Source organism: Crocodylus siamensis, chromosome 7 (genome assembly GCF_052110815.1).
Source record: "Crocodylus siamensis isolate JL-2025a chromosome 7, ASM5211081v1, whole genome shotgun sequence".
Taxonomy (NCBI): Eukaryota; Metazoa; Chordata; order Crocodylia; family Crocodylidae; genus Crocodylus; species Crocodylus siamensis.
The window spans coordinates 82,937,543-82,954,428 of record NC_143401.1 but is presented as its reverse complement, the minus strand read 5'-3'; the positions used below and the strand labels follow the sequence as shown (position 1 = coordinate 82,954,428).

The 16,886-nt window shown below is 40.0% G+C and overlaps 1 protein-coding gene across 12 annotated transcripts in view; it reads right to left on the bottom strand.

Annotated features, from left to right (window-relative positions):
• Positions 1–16,886, bottom strand: part of FGFR2 (fibroblast growth factor receptor 2) — a 135,053-nt gene that overhangs the window by 41,612 nt on the left and 76,555 nt on the right. For 7 of the 12 annotated variants that reach the window (XM_090057917.1, XM_090057923.1, XM_090057916.1 and 4 more), the window contains 2 exons: positions 2,291–2,481; positions 1,279–1,426 (listed from right to left, as the gene is read on the bottom strand). In XM_090057917.1, coding sequence (XP_089914043.1) covers positions 1,279–1,426; positions 2,291–2,481 — 339 coding nt within the window. The remainder of the gene's footprint in view (positions 1–1,278; positions 1,427–2,290; positions 2,482–16,886) is intronic. The other 5 variants (XM_090057918.1, XM_090057920.1, XM_090057926.1 and 2 more) reach the window with 1 other exon arrangement.

Genomic DNA, 16,886 nt, shown 5'->3' with positions numbered 1-16,886 from the left:
AGATATGCATGCAATCAGATAACATGGAAAAATTAACCCACAAAACTTTGCTTTCTTGTTTTTGTTTTTTTAAGTGCGTTGAAAGAAAAACGGAGAGAAAACAAAATAGGACAGTATCCAGGATCACTCACATACGGAGACCTGTTTGAGAGAGAATTTCTTAGAAGCACTGAGAACATGAAACCTAAGAGCCAAATTCTGCCCTCTGATGCACAGCTTATTCACTACCCTGAATGACTAGAGCTTTGAGCTCTTAAGTATCTACTGTGTTCAACTTAAAGAGTTGTTATTGTGCTACACTGCCAACCCTCACAATTTTAGCAGGGGTCTAGCAATTTTTTTCTTAAAGACCTAGCTGCTGGAGCGATGTAATAATGAGGATGAATATTATTATTAATAATAATAATAGCAATAATAATGATAGTGATGATGATGGTGGTTCTGACACTTTGAGGTTATAGAAGAAGGCTAGACATTCCAAAATGTTCAAAATTCCCAAAGGCAAAAATATGTGTATATATATTTGTGTAAAATCTCCAATTTTATGATTTGTTTGTTGTCCGACCCATGAGTTTTGAAAGTTTTCAGTTAACTGAACTCATTGGTGTCATGAATAGCCTGTTGAATAGTCTATTAGACAATTATTTACATATAGAATTAATTCAGAAACAGATATTTCACACTGGGGCTGGCTGGGTCACAGAGCTAGAGAAATTATTTGAAAATAAACTTTAAAATTAAATTGAAATAAAGGTTATATAAATTATGAGAGAATGAGTAAATGTATATCAGTCAATAGTTTCAGTCATTTCAGTTGTAAAGTGCAAACCTTGTAAACTGCAAGCCTTCATTTTAATTTTAATTGTTTTAAACGGTGTGCACGGCTCACATGGAGCTTGTGAGCCTGTAATGCAGAAGCATCACAAGTGCCATCTTATGTCTCAGTATACATCTGCCAGAGCTAAAATTGGACCTTAACTGCATTATAAATAAGTTTCCTGTTATAAAGAAAACAGTGACAACACACCTGAACACAAACAGAGACACAGACATCAAGTACAAGAGAGTAAAGATTGACTTTGGAAACCATTGCTCGTAGCACAGACAGAATATTGTGGGAATTTTTCCATGGCTGCTGGTGGAATACCAGTTGCATCACCAGAAAAGGATTATAAATACACCAAGACCAAAGAGTTATCCTACAAGCTGCCTGCAGTCTCCCAAAGCACCATTTTTTTTCAGCTTCTACATCCAGCTTGCTTTAAAAAACATTGTTACCTTTTGTATTTGGTAGAACAGTGAGCCAGGCAGACTGGTTGGCCTCCCCTATATAATTGGAGACCTTACAAATATATTCTCCAGCGTCCGCCTCTGTCACATTGTACAGTGTCAGCACTTCAGCATTGGAACTATTTATCCCCGAACGCTAGAATAGACCAATAACATAGGAGAACAATGTAACTGCTGCCCAATAAGGACATTAATCTGTCTATGGTCCCACCACCAACACTCCATAAGAAAATGCCTTCGACTTCCACGCAAAAAACTATCAACAAAAAATAGTATTCTGTTTGTTTGGTTTTTGGTTAAGTAGAGGCTACGTCCAAGGTATTCAGAGAACAGGGAGTTGTCGGGGGGCGAGCTAAGGGAGGAGGGCCATCTGAGGGGGCATATCAGCTGAATGGAACAATATAGGATAGGCCTGCCTACTCTGAATGCCAACTTGTTGGATTCCTGGCACCACCAACCATTCTGGAAAATTTCACAGTAGAGAATTTCCAAAATAAACTTGGCTTGTCTCCCAATAAAAATAAATAAATAAATAACCTTGTCCCACTAATATTCTTCATCAAGTTGGTGAAAAAGTGGACACCTCTAGAGCTGCTGCCTCTCAAGAACCTCATACTGTCAACAGCCCTTGAAAGGAGATATTGCATTATTAAAGGGCCTTCGAAATGAGGCTAAAGAAACACAAGAGCTACAGCAGATGCTCTTTGGTTTGCTTTGGATGTTCTCTACCAATAAAATGCATGTCAAATTATGTTCTTGTAGTGGTTCTCTCATCTCTTTGAATAACTCTTGCCTGAAATTTTTGAGAGAAATAGTTGTAACTATGAAAGAACAAAAGACTTGCTGAGATCAGGCATAACAAGCAAACGATTTTCAACTGTGTTTATAAGTACTTTTGTTTTCAAAACTGAGTTAGCTAAAAAGTCCCAATTTCAAAATTCTTTGCTTTATACAAAGTAAATTCAAGCACTAGATGACCTAATATTCGGAGAAGACTCACCTTTAAAACTTGAAGGTACGGTAATCCATCTGGCCCATATTTACTGCCATTCTTCTCGATGTGTTTTATCCACTGAATATGAGGCTGAGCATCGCTGTAGACCTTACAGACAAACTCAGCGTCACCTCCAACTACTGCAGAGGCATTGGCTGGTAGACCAGCTTGCAGGATAGGCCTGTGTGGAGATCGTTCTGTAGGGACCAAGAGAGTGAATGTGAGAGAGAGAGAGAAAATAAAGATGCATAAATAAGTGGTGCTGCCAAGAAAACTGTAAGTGAACTCAAGCCAAAAGGCCTGTAAGCCTGTTGGCTGACTCCGATGAAACAACACTGCAGCCAAAACATATAACAAAAACTACACTTCAAAGGAGATCACTTGAGCACTACACTTGTAGTATAAAGAATGGCCATTTAAGAAGCAAAAAAAAGGTCTACTAAAATTTACACATTTTTCATGGTATGACCACCTTTCTAATAAGGAAGGGAAGCGTATTTTTTTCTGCACAGTTCAGCATGTGTTTTGAGTTTTCCACTATTCTATTTAATTTTAAACAAGAAAAAAAGCAAATATTCATTAATTTATAGCATTTACCAAGATACTAGCTAAAATGAATAGAATGATAGGAATCATTAAAGTAGCAGCTGAAGGAACACCTGCTTTTTAAGAGGTATAAAAAGCAAACTTGACTTAATCAATATTACAAAGTCCACAGGCACCAACTATTAGGAATCTACATCAGAAACTAAGAATGGAGCCTTATCTTAGATACCCCATCGTATTTACTTTTGGTTAATGATGACTTTCAGCCTGTGAACCTGTTAGGCATTCATTATACATTTGTCATTGAGGAGATAATCCTGCTTATGTGACTGCACTGCACATTCCTGAAGAGCATCTGAAGATCTACCACAACCAATGTTTCTAGGAAAATATTAGGGATGAGGCATTTCAGGAGCAAAAGTAAAGTACTGGCTAAACTGAAATCCATAGCATTTGTGTTATGGACTTCAGTGTAGACAGCTTTTCACTGTACCTATATTTCTTTGTGCACAAAGAGCCTGGACTAATGCCTACTGAAGTCAACAGCAAAATGCTCACTGACATTAGTGATACAAGATCAGATCCTCCCACCCCCAAGTCCTCCACTGGCTAGGAGCGGAGCTTATGGGTTGACCAGAACAGCTACCAAAAAACATGTCATCTTTGTTATGTATAAGGGAAAATTGTCATTGTGACAACCCTGGAAGCTGAAGTCTTCCAATTACCCACAGAGTAGAACAGACATGAGAAACTCAAACTTCCTGATCGTAGAGCCACAGCCACTTTGGGAGGGAACACAGGATGTTCTCCATACCCATGGGTCACTGCTCAAGTCATAATTTTCTTATGATGTGGATACCTAAAGCATCACAACTGGACTAAAACCAATAACTTGCTGCATTGAGGCCATAGCTTTCAAACGGTAAAAATTTACAGTTTATACTAACCCAGACCAAATCTGAACCAATGGATTAGAATCCATGAATTAAAAGGAAAAAGATCCTTCCTGAACTGCCCAGCCCCCTTCAAAACATTTGTTTACAAGATAAGTAAAGAATAGCAGAGCTAAATATTTAGATATAGAATAGAGGCAATGTATTATAAAAGCTTGAATGTTACGAGCCAAACACACTGAATTTTAAATCAAGTGTTCTTTCTTAAACGTACAAGTTTCTAATAAATTGTACCACAAGCAAACATTGTGAGTGTAATAGCAAATAATGATGCCCATTGAACAATGGGATCTTTCATGCAGTCCAATACATTTGGCATGCAGCAAACATCTACTGGGAATTTTTTATTCACTGACGCAACACTGGGAGCACACTACAAAGCAGCAGTCTTATTTTACTTGTGGCAAAAGTGCATTTGTATTGCAATTATTAAATTATTCCATGGCTGCATGTGTAATTTTCAAAAGATCTAGGAACAGTTTAATATTTTTTAATCTGTAAATTACAGTAGAATGTATAAATTGCTATTTTATAGTCCTGGAGAGAACTTATAACAGTTCTCACCTTCTACTAAATAAGCTCTAATTCCATCTCCCTCGTTCCTTTGCTTAGGTACAAAAACAGCAAGCAAGAGCTCTCTTTAATAGAAACCTTACACCATCTTCCAAAACTTATTACAGCTGCCTTCAGTATAAAATGAAACCTTAGAGAATGTTATTTAAAATGTTTTTAAAAAGTCAGTAGGCCTCATGTTTCATTTCTCCACATCAGGGTTTGATTTCCTTTGCGACCTTACTCCCTGCCCTTAAACAAACCAGAGAATGAGGCCTGAAACATCTTGGAAAGGTTCCTACTATGCCAGCATCAACACACAAAAGTGTTTAGTTTATCTCAATAGCCATCAATGATTTAATCTTCTATTGATGACTGTCAAACATTTCCTCCACACATACTAAAAAAGCTAAGTCAAGAAGTAAAAGCAATGTTTGTACTCCTGATTTTAAATTCCTGAAGGAATAAAGTAAGGCCATGGGCAGGCATTTGTGAAAGCTCCTCTTACTATATCCCTAAATGTATTTAGTGTAAATGCTTTAGCAGTAAACTAACATTTGGCCACCAGCATAGAAACAACCAATCAGTGTTTCAACTCCCATTCCTCAATTTCAAGTGGTGGAAGAGTTCCTAGACAGGAAAATATTTAGAACTGATCTCTGTTTCAGACCGTTATATGGTGTGCTGTTCATCCCAAATCCTACCACACACTTAACACTGGAGAACCTTTGTTCTGGTATCAAGCCTTCCTGAAGTCAAGACATATAACATGAACTTAATGGGACTTCATTCCTGCAAATGCTGGATTCCACATCTATGTTCATGTCTGAAACTAGATCTTATAGTACAAATGAAAACACATCACGCACTTTTTTTTAATGCTAGGTAAAAAAAAAAAGCAAAATTGAAAAAAAAATCCTACCATATTACTCAATATATTTCTGTGCAATATATATTTTTTGGAAATAGCTGCTTTCATGTGCTGTTTCTGTGCAGTGCACAAAATGTATTCAGAGAGCCCGTGTACCTTTAGAAACAGCCTCAGAGTTTGGACAGGGATTCCATGTCTCTGTGTATATTCAAAGCATGAGCCTTACATTAGTATGCAGATATCCTCACTAGCCTCATGAGGAGGCTATCACATTTTCTCTATGAATGCAAACAAAAGAGTTAAAGTGCTTTTTAAAAGAAAAACAAAACAAACCCTTAGAGGAGCAACATTTGGAATAATCAGGCAGCCTGAAAGAAAGATATTCAAGGCCGCTGATTTGCCTTGTATAACCAACCAAGTATATAGCTAAGCACTGCAGGTAAGCCCAACTAGACAGTGTATATTCATTGGTTATGATTCTGTTCAAAATAGTAAATGTTTTGATAAAAACAAGCAAGAAATGTAGGTCAGTGAGTGCAACGCCATTGATTTCTCTCCTTTATTTATGCCAGAGTGAGAGGTGAATCTGGCTCTTGGGAAATAAATCTTTGCTAATTGACCATTGAAAGTTTACAACATTCCATTCCCACTGCTAACGTAACTTGTTTGCAAAAAAACAGGTCAACAACATCTGCTCTAACGTGGAAAAGTGCCCCAGAGTTTAGAAAGATGTTATAATGTCCTCAAGAGTATTAAACCTTATAACACTGACACTAAAAAAATTAGGAGGTACTTATTTGAATCTGAGCCATTATTCAAGCTCTAGGAACCTTAGTTGCTTACCTCACAGAATTTGGTTCAGTACGTCATGGACTGGTCCTGCTTTTTAAACCAGCTAAACCAGTTTAATGAGCTATCAAACTTCTGAATTTGAGTCAGCGTATATTAAATCTCCCATTCCTTTGAATGCCTTGAATTCAAACAATGCAATAATGAGCATGCAAAAGCTTGTTTAATTCTCAATAACTATATGTATGAAGGCAAGTAATCCACATCCAAAAGAGAAGCAAAAGTAGCCTGTTACCCCCCAAAAAGCAGTTTAGAAAAAGATGCTCTACTAACTATGGAGTCAATCATTTACTAGAGTTCAGTCACTGTGTTTACAAAAGGTAGAGCCACAATAATCACCAGCGTATGTAATGTCCTATTTCAAGGTTAGGTATCTAAATTACACACCAATGTATCTACAAGGTTTGCATTCCCTCACCCAGATGTAGATGAATAACAAAAATCAATATTTGAAATAGCTATTAGTAGGGACCTACCCAAATCAAGGAGGCAGGTGGCCACTTTCATAAGCAGGGCGGAAGGCCAGCCACCATTTTTGTGGGCTTATTGGGGGGGGGGGGTGCCATGCCTCTGATTGCCTTAGGGGGCCCCCAGGGGGGTTGTCCCTCACCACTGATTGGCTGAAAAGGCTGTCCATCATGTAGCTCTGTCTCCCCCCCACCAATTGGTGGAGGGTGTGGGGCCACACAACAGGCAGCACTCAGCCACTCAGCAGCAAAGGGCTGGGGTGGCAACCATCTTGGCTGCTCCCCTTTGTGCCAACAGTCCTGCCTCCTCAGCAGGCTGCTTGGCCATGAGGACTGCTGGTTCCCACTGGGAAGCCAGCATTTTGTTTTTTGTAAACCTTTTTCCCCGCCACACATTTTAGGAACAGTGCCCGATTTTGCATGTTGAGTAGGTCCCTGGCTATTAGAAATGAGCAAATGAACAAAAATGCTTTCCCCACAATTCATAAGAAATAGTAATATTTTAAAAGATGCATGGCTGAAACTTGCCATTGAAGCATCAAGCTAGAATGCCTTCCTCCAGCACAGCTATCTGAAGAATCTTCCAGGACTTTTCCATAGGATTGGCCTCACTAAATTGCTTAAAGTGTCACTTCAGAGGCAGTTGGCTAGTGAACAGGACCTCCTAACCCTGAAGAGCTGATGGAGCCTTCCAATGGACTGAGTGGGACTCTACCACATTCCCTTTAAATATAGTTTGGATTGCCAAACACAGGATCTCCAGAGACAGCACACTGAAGATGCCAGTATTTTGTTTAAAAAAAAGGCAATTGTGACTCTGTAACACAGGATCTCTTTCAAGCATTTTAGGTTCAGAGTGAACATCTCATAGTACCCAGGTGTAAGGTAAAATAAAATGAAATATTCTGAGTGAAGAATGGTGCATAAAAAGACTCCATTAGATATGAACTAGGGGGATGTGAAGATGGCCATAGTCAATTTGGATTGAAATTCGGCTTGAATCAGGAACAGTGATTTGATTCATTGATTTGGATCATTGTCCCCAATTTGATTTGGCTGAATCCGAAACTGAAGATTCGATGCCAATTTGGAGAATTTAAATGTTTTTTCTACATACTTCGAGGTGCTAGGTGTGGCTCGTGAATGCTGCGATGCTGGGGTGAATGGAGTGTCCCACAGGAGCATGGGGGGGCCCCCCTGCATGCTTGGTGGCAAGCCCAAAAGTAGATCAGAAGTACTTCTGGTCCACTTCCAGGTCTGCTGCCGAGCATGCTGGGGAGCCCCACACACTGCTGTGGGATGTTCCATCCACCCCAGCACTGCAGTGTTTATGAGCCACCTGGTACCTTGAGGTATGTAGAAAAAACATTTAAAGCTCCATCTATGTCTGAATTGCCAAATCTTTCCAAATCTCTCAGAATCGATTCGGAGAGATTAAAGGGTCTCCTGATTCGATTCAAATTTGGCCGCTGAATCGAATCAGGAACCAAAGCTCTGCACAGCCCCAGTATGAACCTCCAGAAATATGGAGGCCAACTTCAAAAGATTGAAATGCTGCTTCATTATCTCAGACAGTGAGGGACACAAGAGATGAGGAAGATGATCAAAAGGTATTCCTATAAAAGCAGGTTTGCATGCACTTGCTACAGTAACATTTAACAGTTTTCAGTCAAATCAGCCAGAAGCAGCCAACTGTAAAACAATATTATGAGAAGTAAATAAGTTCATCCCTCCAAGTAACACTGAAACATGAGAGAAATGTTTTTACCTGGAGTGGGGCATAGCAAAGTGAAATTCAAGGAGGGTTTGTGACTGATCTACAGTTTAAGAGTCAATCTTGCAATGTTGAAGGGAGCTAACTGAGACTCTGAGAAGAGATCATTGTGACTGCAATCCAGAACAAAAAAAAAAAAAATCAGAAAGACTGCTGGGAGGCCCATACCCATCTTGAAAGGAGCTTGCAGAGCAGTGATCCTCGAGATCCTTCTAAAGGTGTTGCACAATACTAGGTATGCAAATACTTGTGCATGATTCACATGATAAACCCAGAGATTTCAAACAGGAATCCATAACATCAAAAACCTTCTGGCTTATTGTGGTCTTTCTGAGTTCTTTGCAACAGAATTGCTCTGTTATTTTTCCAAGAAATGAGTCAAAGCTGGCATTTTTGGGGGGGCTGCCTCAAGTCTAAGTAGGTTGAGAAATATTGGTGTAAAAAATGGACACTACAGACATGATTCCAAAGAATCCAGAGTACAGAAGGAGAAACCTGGAAGAAGAAAGCTGAACGTGAAAGCCAAACAAGAACAGCATAAGAAGCTGCACATACTGTGACAATTACAAAAAAGCCAGGAAAACACCTACCATATGCGAAAGGAGATAAGAAACACAATGGATTATACTACTACAGGAGTCTGCATGCCCCAGAAAGCGGGCAAGGAAAATGACAACTTCACTGCTAGCACAGATGATTTTTTTTTTTTTTTTTTTTTTAATATATAAGAACAATGGACAGTTCTGGAACTGAAGATGAATAGACCGTCAGACTGAAAGCAAATGGGACTTTTCTTCCTCTAAATTGGACACTGGCACATAAGCCAGCATATCGCAAGAAATAGTGCTATTAGCACTTTAAGAAAACCACATGAAGTGAAAACTTATGTTTTACAATGAAGAGTTTATTTCCACTAAAGTCATAAACTAACTAGATATACAGCTAAACAACAAACAAAAACGAATAGTTTCATTTGTAATAGCATGATGACATAGTACTTAATTTGCATTTAAAAGTATGCCAAACCCTGGGCTTTATCAAGGTCAAGGCATTCACTGAAGGAGCTGGGGACCAAAACAGCCAAGAATTTGAGGAGATTTTCCAAGGGACTGGGAAGCTCTGAGAAGAGTCTACAATGGAGCTAAATGACTATGCTACAATTCTGATCTCTAGGAAAGTTCCCCTCAATTTACCTTTGGTAGGGACAGCACAAACTCAAAAAGCAGCTTTCAGCAACACTTTTTTTCAAAATTCCTCCTGCCTTCCACACTCCAGGATATATTCCATGTAGGGCTATAATACATACAAGGAAATTTTCCCTCTTCTGTGCCCAACTCAAGAGTACTAACACTGCACATAAAAAGTATATGTATTCTCTGCCCCGACTCCTTTATAAGGTTGACTATTCATTTTCTCTACCTGGAGAGGAAAAACAAGGCTGATAGAGGAGCAGCTAAAAACTGATTTGTCTGGTTATTCACCAAAGAGGCACAAAACGGTAGCCTACAATTAGCCATGCAATACCATTAAGGAAGCTTACGTCACATCGTAAAGGGACCACTTGAATGGCAGACAAAGATGCTCAAACCGTGTTCACTTGGGTTGGGGGGTTTTTTGTCATCTCTGTTGAAATTTTAAACAAATATGGTATTTATTTCCAGATTTGCTGGTATTTTTCGTGATGTGGATACCCACCACTATTGATCCTTAACTCTTCAGAGAGCAAACCAAGGGAGAGACAGTCCACAAATAACTACCATTTTGAGACAAATTTTAAATATTGAAAGAAGGTTTAAAAGATCTTCTGTCCAACTGTGCAGTGACCAACTTTTCCAGAGCTCCAAACAGAAAAATCCTGAAGTTTTTGAGAATTGTTTCCTCTGATCATTTTAGCATAGTCTCTTACCAGCACTTATACTATTGATCCTCATTAACAAATTGCATTTTTGGAAATTGTCTACTTTCTGCTTCTGAAGTCAATATAAGAAAGCTTAATTTAAAAAGAAGTTTAACAATTATGAACTCACTGTTGGGAATGCTCTTCTAAAAATCAGGAGACAAGGGGCTCATGATGCACAGAAGAGCCAAAGTCTGAGATGTGTGTCTTTGCAACAACCTCCACATTTATATCACATTCATTCTGGACCTTGTAAAAAGTGGTAGGAACCAGCTGGAAGAAGTGAAAGAAATGGAAGTAGAAGGATCATGAGGCATATGCTTGGGGTGCTTTGTTGTAGACACCTATACACTGGCAAGCCGAGTGAAAAAAGCCTTAAGTTGCATTAGATATCCAGGTTGTAACCATATTAGTCTAGAGAAAAGACAATCAGAACTTGTAGTGGAGGTGACATCTTTTATTAGACCAACAAGATTTTTGCAAAAAAAAATTCTTTAATTGCAAGCTTTCAGGCACAAACACCCTTCATCAGGCATTGGAGAAAAGATTGTAAAAGTTCTCCTGGGTAGAAATGAAAGTTCATATTTCATAGGATTTCACAGGAGTCAATAGATGGAAAACTCCTCTGGGCAGTCCATTCATAGCTAGTATGAAGCCTCTCACCTCCTGTGAGGATTAAGTTGCATTAATTTTTTGCTGGCACCTTCTCTGAACTGGGAAATATTTTCGAGAAGAGTTCTGCAGGAAGCCATAGCCAACAAAACTATAACCAGAGGGAGAAGCATAACACTGCATGTGACCCTGCACCTGTAGAACTCAAGCTAATTTGTAGAATCTGCACCTGCTCTCCGATTCCTAATGACTGGGGAGAAGTGAAAACAACAGGATGTTTTGGAAAAATTTCCTTCTTCAGAGTACACACTCCTTTGTGAAGGGCAATCTAAGTCTCAATTTCCTTATTCCAGCACTAATCAAAGGCTTATTGGGACCTGTACTCTTTGAAATGTTAGAAAGGAAAGCACTTCTAATTCCACTGTGTTTACTCAGTGATGTGAAGAGGTAAAGTTGAGGGATGGCTGCTGCTTCATGAGCCTAGGAACAACTAAGCAAGTATAGGCAAAGTGCCTCTACTAATTAATATCATACACTATGTATTGAGCCAAGAGTGGAGTTGCTTCTACCAGCTGTGTGTTTGTTTGGTTTCCTTCTGCATAACATGTTGTTTATGCCCAGCTTGGAAGCTCTGGTGAACTGTCAGTTTCTGTTTTTATACCTCTGTGTCAAGCCTTCGCCTGTTCAGCAACTGATCTCTAAACTACCCAAAGCAGGCTCTTCACCCTCGACTGTCCTGCCACAACTTGATGTTAATAGAATTCTAAAGAGAAGTTCGGTGGTATACATATGGATGTCCCCGCTAGGGGTACTCACGGGTTTGAGGCAGTCCACATTGGAGCTCCACCTCCCCTACACCCCACCCATCGATATTGATGCATTAGTATCACTTGCGGCAACTTCAGCCTTATCCAGTCTCTGTACTCATCCACCAAAGTCCCATGTCCACTTCCTCAGTGGATTGCTGGCTGAGCCAGATGGCACCTCCCTGGTTCTTTTATGGCCAGCTTCCTGTTCCCCATCCTCTAGGCATTTTCTCACCATGGTGGGCCTAGAGAGGGGATTACTGGTGCCCTTGCCTTTCAAAAAAATCAAACCAGTTCAAAGAGGAGGAAAAAACTTCCACTCCAGAGGAACTACCAATTCAGGGCTTGGTGCCCTTGTCGAATTTATGTTATTTTCTTCACTCCCTGTGGGAGCTGATCCCTAAATTCATCTGGACCTGTAGTCCCAGCTTCATCCTAGTGGGGCCTCTCTGCCCCAGGCTAATTGGGCTCTTGTAGCCCTAGACCCACTCTGCCTTGGTGCCCCAAGACCTTCTCTGCCCCAGATTCTGCAGGCCTGAAAGCAGTTCCCCCCTTCTTGTCACCAGCATCACTGGTGCCTTTTAAATCTCCCATGGTGACACTGGTGGCTGACATCATCAGGCACCACCTAGTTTGATTGATAGGGAGTTTATAAACTGCGACGGTAGCGCTACAGTGCATGGTCTCAGCTTCAACTCTCCTAGCTCTGCCAGTAAGTTTCCCTTTTCTCCCAGGGTTCCCCACCCAACTCATTCCAGGTTGGCCAGGTTTTTCCAGGGCACTCAGGGACTGTGTGCAGTCCCTATCATCACAGTCTGTATATTAAAATAAGCATAAACTATGTACTTTGTACAGATTGAGGTACTGGCATGGTAAACTGGTGAAAATATTCCTTTCCAAAACTCCAGTAAAGTCAGTGCAAGAAGTACCAGACAGCTCTCAATGAATAACTTAAATCCTTGGAGTCAAAATATTCTCATCTACATCTGGTTAGAAAATGACAGCACCTTTTTAGTTTTCACAGAAGCAGATAAAGTAGTTCAACTCTTTGCCTTTTGTTTCAGTTTTCATTTCAGTTTTGAAACCATGGGCCTTCCTCAGCACAATCTTCTTTACAAACTTCCAATGATGTCATCCTGTCTGCCTCTTCGGATATGTATATGCCATACATCTTCTCTTGCACTCCTACACAAAGTTTTGCTAGCAAACTCTGACCATCCATGACCAAGACTCTCAAACCCTGTTGTCTTTGCCCTTTGAAACCATGACTACTTACACGGCCAAGGGTATGGGTTAAAACCCAAGCTGTCATTTACCTCAGGCTGGAATCTGCCCACTTTGCTATAAAGACACACGACAGAAAGCTGATAGCACTCTGGCACCTACCTCACAACCTCCCCCAGTGGACAAATAAAATCTGCATCAATTAAATACAACTAATGAGGATGGAATCCCAGAGCACATAAGCACAAAGACCTGTGGTACATGCTCCTAGATCTCAAAATGGTAAGTATATGAACTATGAACCCAGTATGGCTTTGCTGTGAGAAGATATGTAATCAGGCTGAGTGCTCAGACTCTTGTAAAATATAGACATACCCTTAGACCACGGTGGTTCTGAACCTTTTTAGACTTAAGGCACCCTTAATCAGAGTTGAGGCATCATTTCTGTGAACTGAGCAGCACCCCATTTTAAAAACTAATTTACCATGCTTATCTTCTTAAGGAGGAGTTGGCAGTGGGGGCGGGGTGCCTTGCAGCCAGGCAAGGAAAGCCTGAGCCGACCTTATCCGCTTATCTCCTCACACTTCCTGCGGCATCCTTCAAAGGATCTCACGGCACCTCAGAGTACCCCAACACCCTGGTTGAAAATCACTTAGACTGAGCTAATGCAGTCCAGCACAGAACAAGGAAACCATAGTAATTCAATACAATTAAAATCACATTCTTTATCAAAGACTTCTGATATCACAGGCATTCCAGCACTTGGTTTTCTTTTCAGCAGTCCACATCGATGTTTTTAAATGTAAAATCCGATCAGGATTACATCCCAAGTAGGAAGCCTCTTGTAAAGCCTACCCAGAAGGCTACCCTACTCTGGCAAGTAGAATTACCAGTAAGATCTCAGTCTTGCTAACTTTATGCACATGCTTGATTTTTTGAATCCACTGACTCCTAAAGGACTATTCAGGTACATAAAGTTAACTATGTGCATGAGTAGTCTCAGGATTAAGGCCTAAAACTTCTGTAGTTCCCTGCAGGGTGAGGATAAGAAAGTGGTAGTTAAACATACTGGAACATGATATTTCTAGCAATTAAGTAAGTGCAGGGCTGATTTATGAGGTCTGATCCAAAGCTCAGTAAAGCTAATAAAAATAGTAAAATTGTATCAAACTAACTGAAAACCTGTTCTTTAAAACGGTGTGGATAGCAGAGGGTTAAAAGGCACAAAGGAATAGCCAACATTCAAAAGCCAAGGCCTGGAACATGAACATTCTTGTTTAAAATGAGAAATTGTCAGCACTTGCTAATGGCCTTAATACTAGTCTGTCCTTACTGCAAAACCCTATTGTTAGGCTGCCATAGTATGCATTTCATCAGCCTTTCCAGAGCAAAAATGTCTTAACTGAAAAGACTCTAATGCCTACTATACTAATCTCACTGTTAACTTGTGTTATACCAGATACAGCATGTACATAAGCAAAGCCTTAGCCACATCTGAGCAAATGCATCCACTTGCTCTGGGAAAATATAAAAAATATGGCAACGAAGAAAAGTTTTTAGCTGATGTGTGCAAAACAGTAGATAACTTCACAGGCTGGACAGTAGGAAAGAGAGATGAAAAAATTAACTGTTCAAGCTATCCACAGATGGTGCATTGAACTTACTGGGATATGGATCGCATGTTCCGTATTGGGTATAGAACAGCAGTCCTCAATCTTTTTAGACTCAGGCCACCCCTTGTTAGACTCAAGACACCGCTTGGAAAATGCTACCTCTTAGCTGTCACTTATTTTTTACTATGGAAAAATAATAGAGCAGGTTTCTGTTGCAAAGAACTAAGACAGACCACAACAGGTCAAAATGTTTTTAACACTATGGATTCCTATTTGAAATCTCTGGGTTTATCTTGTGAATCATCACACCTAACAGCGCTAATGCTGTGTGAGACTCCATGGCACCCTTGAAAGGATCTCAAGACACCCCAGGGTGCCACACCACCATGGTTGAGAATCACTGCTACAGAACCAAGTGCTCAGCTGCTTGATGTTGATGATGAGGAGGAGGAGGAGGAGGAGGAGGAGGAGGAGGAGGAGCGTGGGCCCTATACCTTGCTTGCCAAAGGATTTACTGTCTAACTCGATCATGTTGCAACTTTCCTATACCTGTTTCCCACCAGAAGAAGAATGATATAGTTTAATTGTACCATTTACGCTTTTTAAGTTCCTTTTATATATCAACATATTCCCCTCTTCTCCTTTATGACACTTTTCTTATACAATGGTATGGAATCTATAACACTTCCCAAATATAGGACTTGACCCCGGCAAGGATGCTATATGCTTCTTGAAAAATGCTAGGCTTCCCACAAACTTATCAGCGTAAGGACAGACCTATTGCAAACACCACACTGCTCATAATGCTTTTTTTTTTTTTTTTTTTAAACTCTGTGGCTTTAAACACAGATGAACCAAAGATGAAGTAAATAAAAAGCAGTGAAGCTGGCTACACCTGGACACAAAGATACTATAGATGTGCCAAAGAAAGAGAGAGACTTTTTCTCTTATGTAATTTTTTCTGTTATTAATCTCCCTTCTGTGTCTGTTTGTTTGACTTCTAGCATAAGCATTCTAATGGCAGGATATCATTACTTTCACATGAAACCAGATGCATGCAGAAACAGCACAGCTATTTCCTCTCATCTGAACATCTATCAATTGTTTATAGTGAACAAGAGACATATGCTTACTAAAAATCCCCTACATTCCACATGCTAGTGGTGCTTGTTAATTGACGGATTTACACGCTAGACCCCCGAGACTCAGAAGCATCGTCACCAGCCTTCTGGCCAAAACATATTTGATGAAACTGCTGTCTGACTACAGCCAAACAGAGATTGGAAAAAAAATTGTTTGTTTGAATTTGAAAATGAATGTTGATTTAACCTAGGAGCTTTCCATATATTTTCAAACCAAAGGAATTATTAGCATAAAGACACACAAATTGCAAAGATAAGATCAAATGTTCAAATAGCCATTGAAAACAAATCTATACTTGAGATTGACATTTAACCAAGTCATGCTGGTTAATATGCATTGTCTTATGAAAGAACAGACACCATTCCAGTTGTCTCTCAAATGCTATCTATGAATTTTAATGTCTCTCAAATACTATGGATGTACCTATCTTCATAACATCAGAGTTCTGTTTTACTTGTGATGGTCCAGGAAACAGGTGAGAAAAGGGGCTTTGGACAAGATTTTTATTGGACCAGCTGTATGGTTGAGAGAGATATTAGACAGGCTTTCCAGGCACAGGGTGCCCTTCCTCAAAACCCTCTCAGGTCTTGCCCAGACTTGAAGAAGGTCACTTTGTGCCCCCAAACTTGTCTAACCTCTCCCCCAACTATATACTTGGTCCAATAAAAAGATATAGCTGAGAAAAGCCTTGCTTTCATTTTCTTTCTGAAATATTTGGAAGTCCTTAACAACCTTCTCTTTCTAATGTTTGCTTTAAATTTATTGAATTTAGCTTAAACCACGCTTTCATGTTCAAATGTAACAACTGTTACTGAAGCTGCTGGGGAAGATACCAGTCTTATGATTTAAAAAGGAGGCCACCTATGAAGTCTGGAGAACAAAGCACTCGGCATGGCAGGGTGTTCATGATGGCTATGGCAAACGCTTGTCCTTGCATCCTTTAAAGTCCACAGTATTTCCCATTGTAAGGTTTTATCAAAGCTACCTCACCCACCAGAGTGTGTGGCATTCGACTGATCTCTCTCAAAAGGATGAAGCACAAACTCATGGGTTCCCTGTAGTGTTTTCTCAATCTCTTAACGTCTTCAAATCAAGACTGGATCTGGAATGCATGCGTTAGCAAAAACAAGCTCTTGGACTCATTGTAGGGATGAGTGGATGAAATTCTATGGTCTATAATGGCCTTTTCTCTACTCTTCCATCAGCATGTCCCTAAGGTAGATGCACCTATGCAAAGGGTTTTCCTAGCATCTTTAGACAACTCCTGCAAGCCTCAGTTTGGGAATTTTATGAGG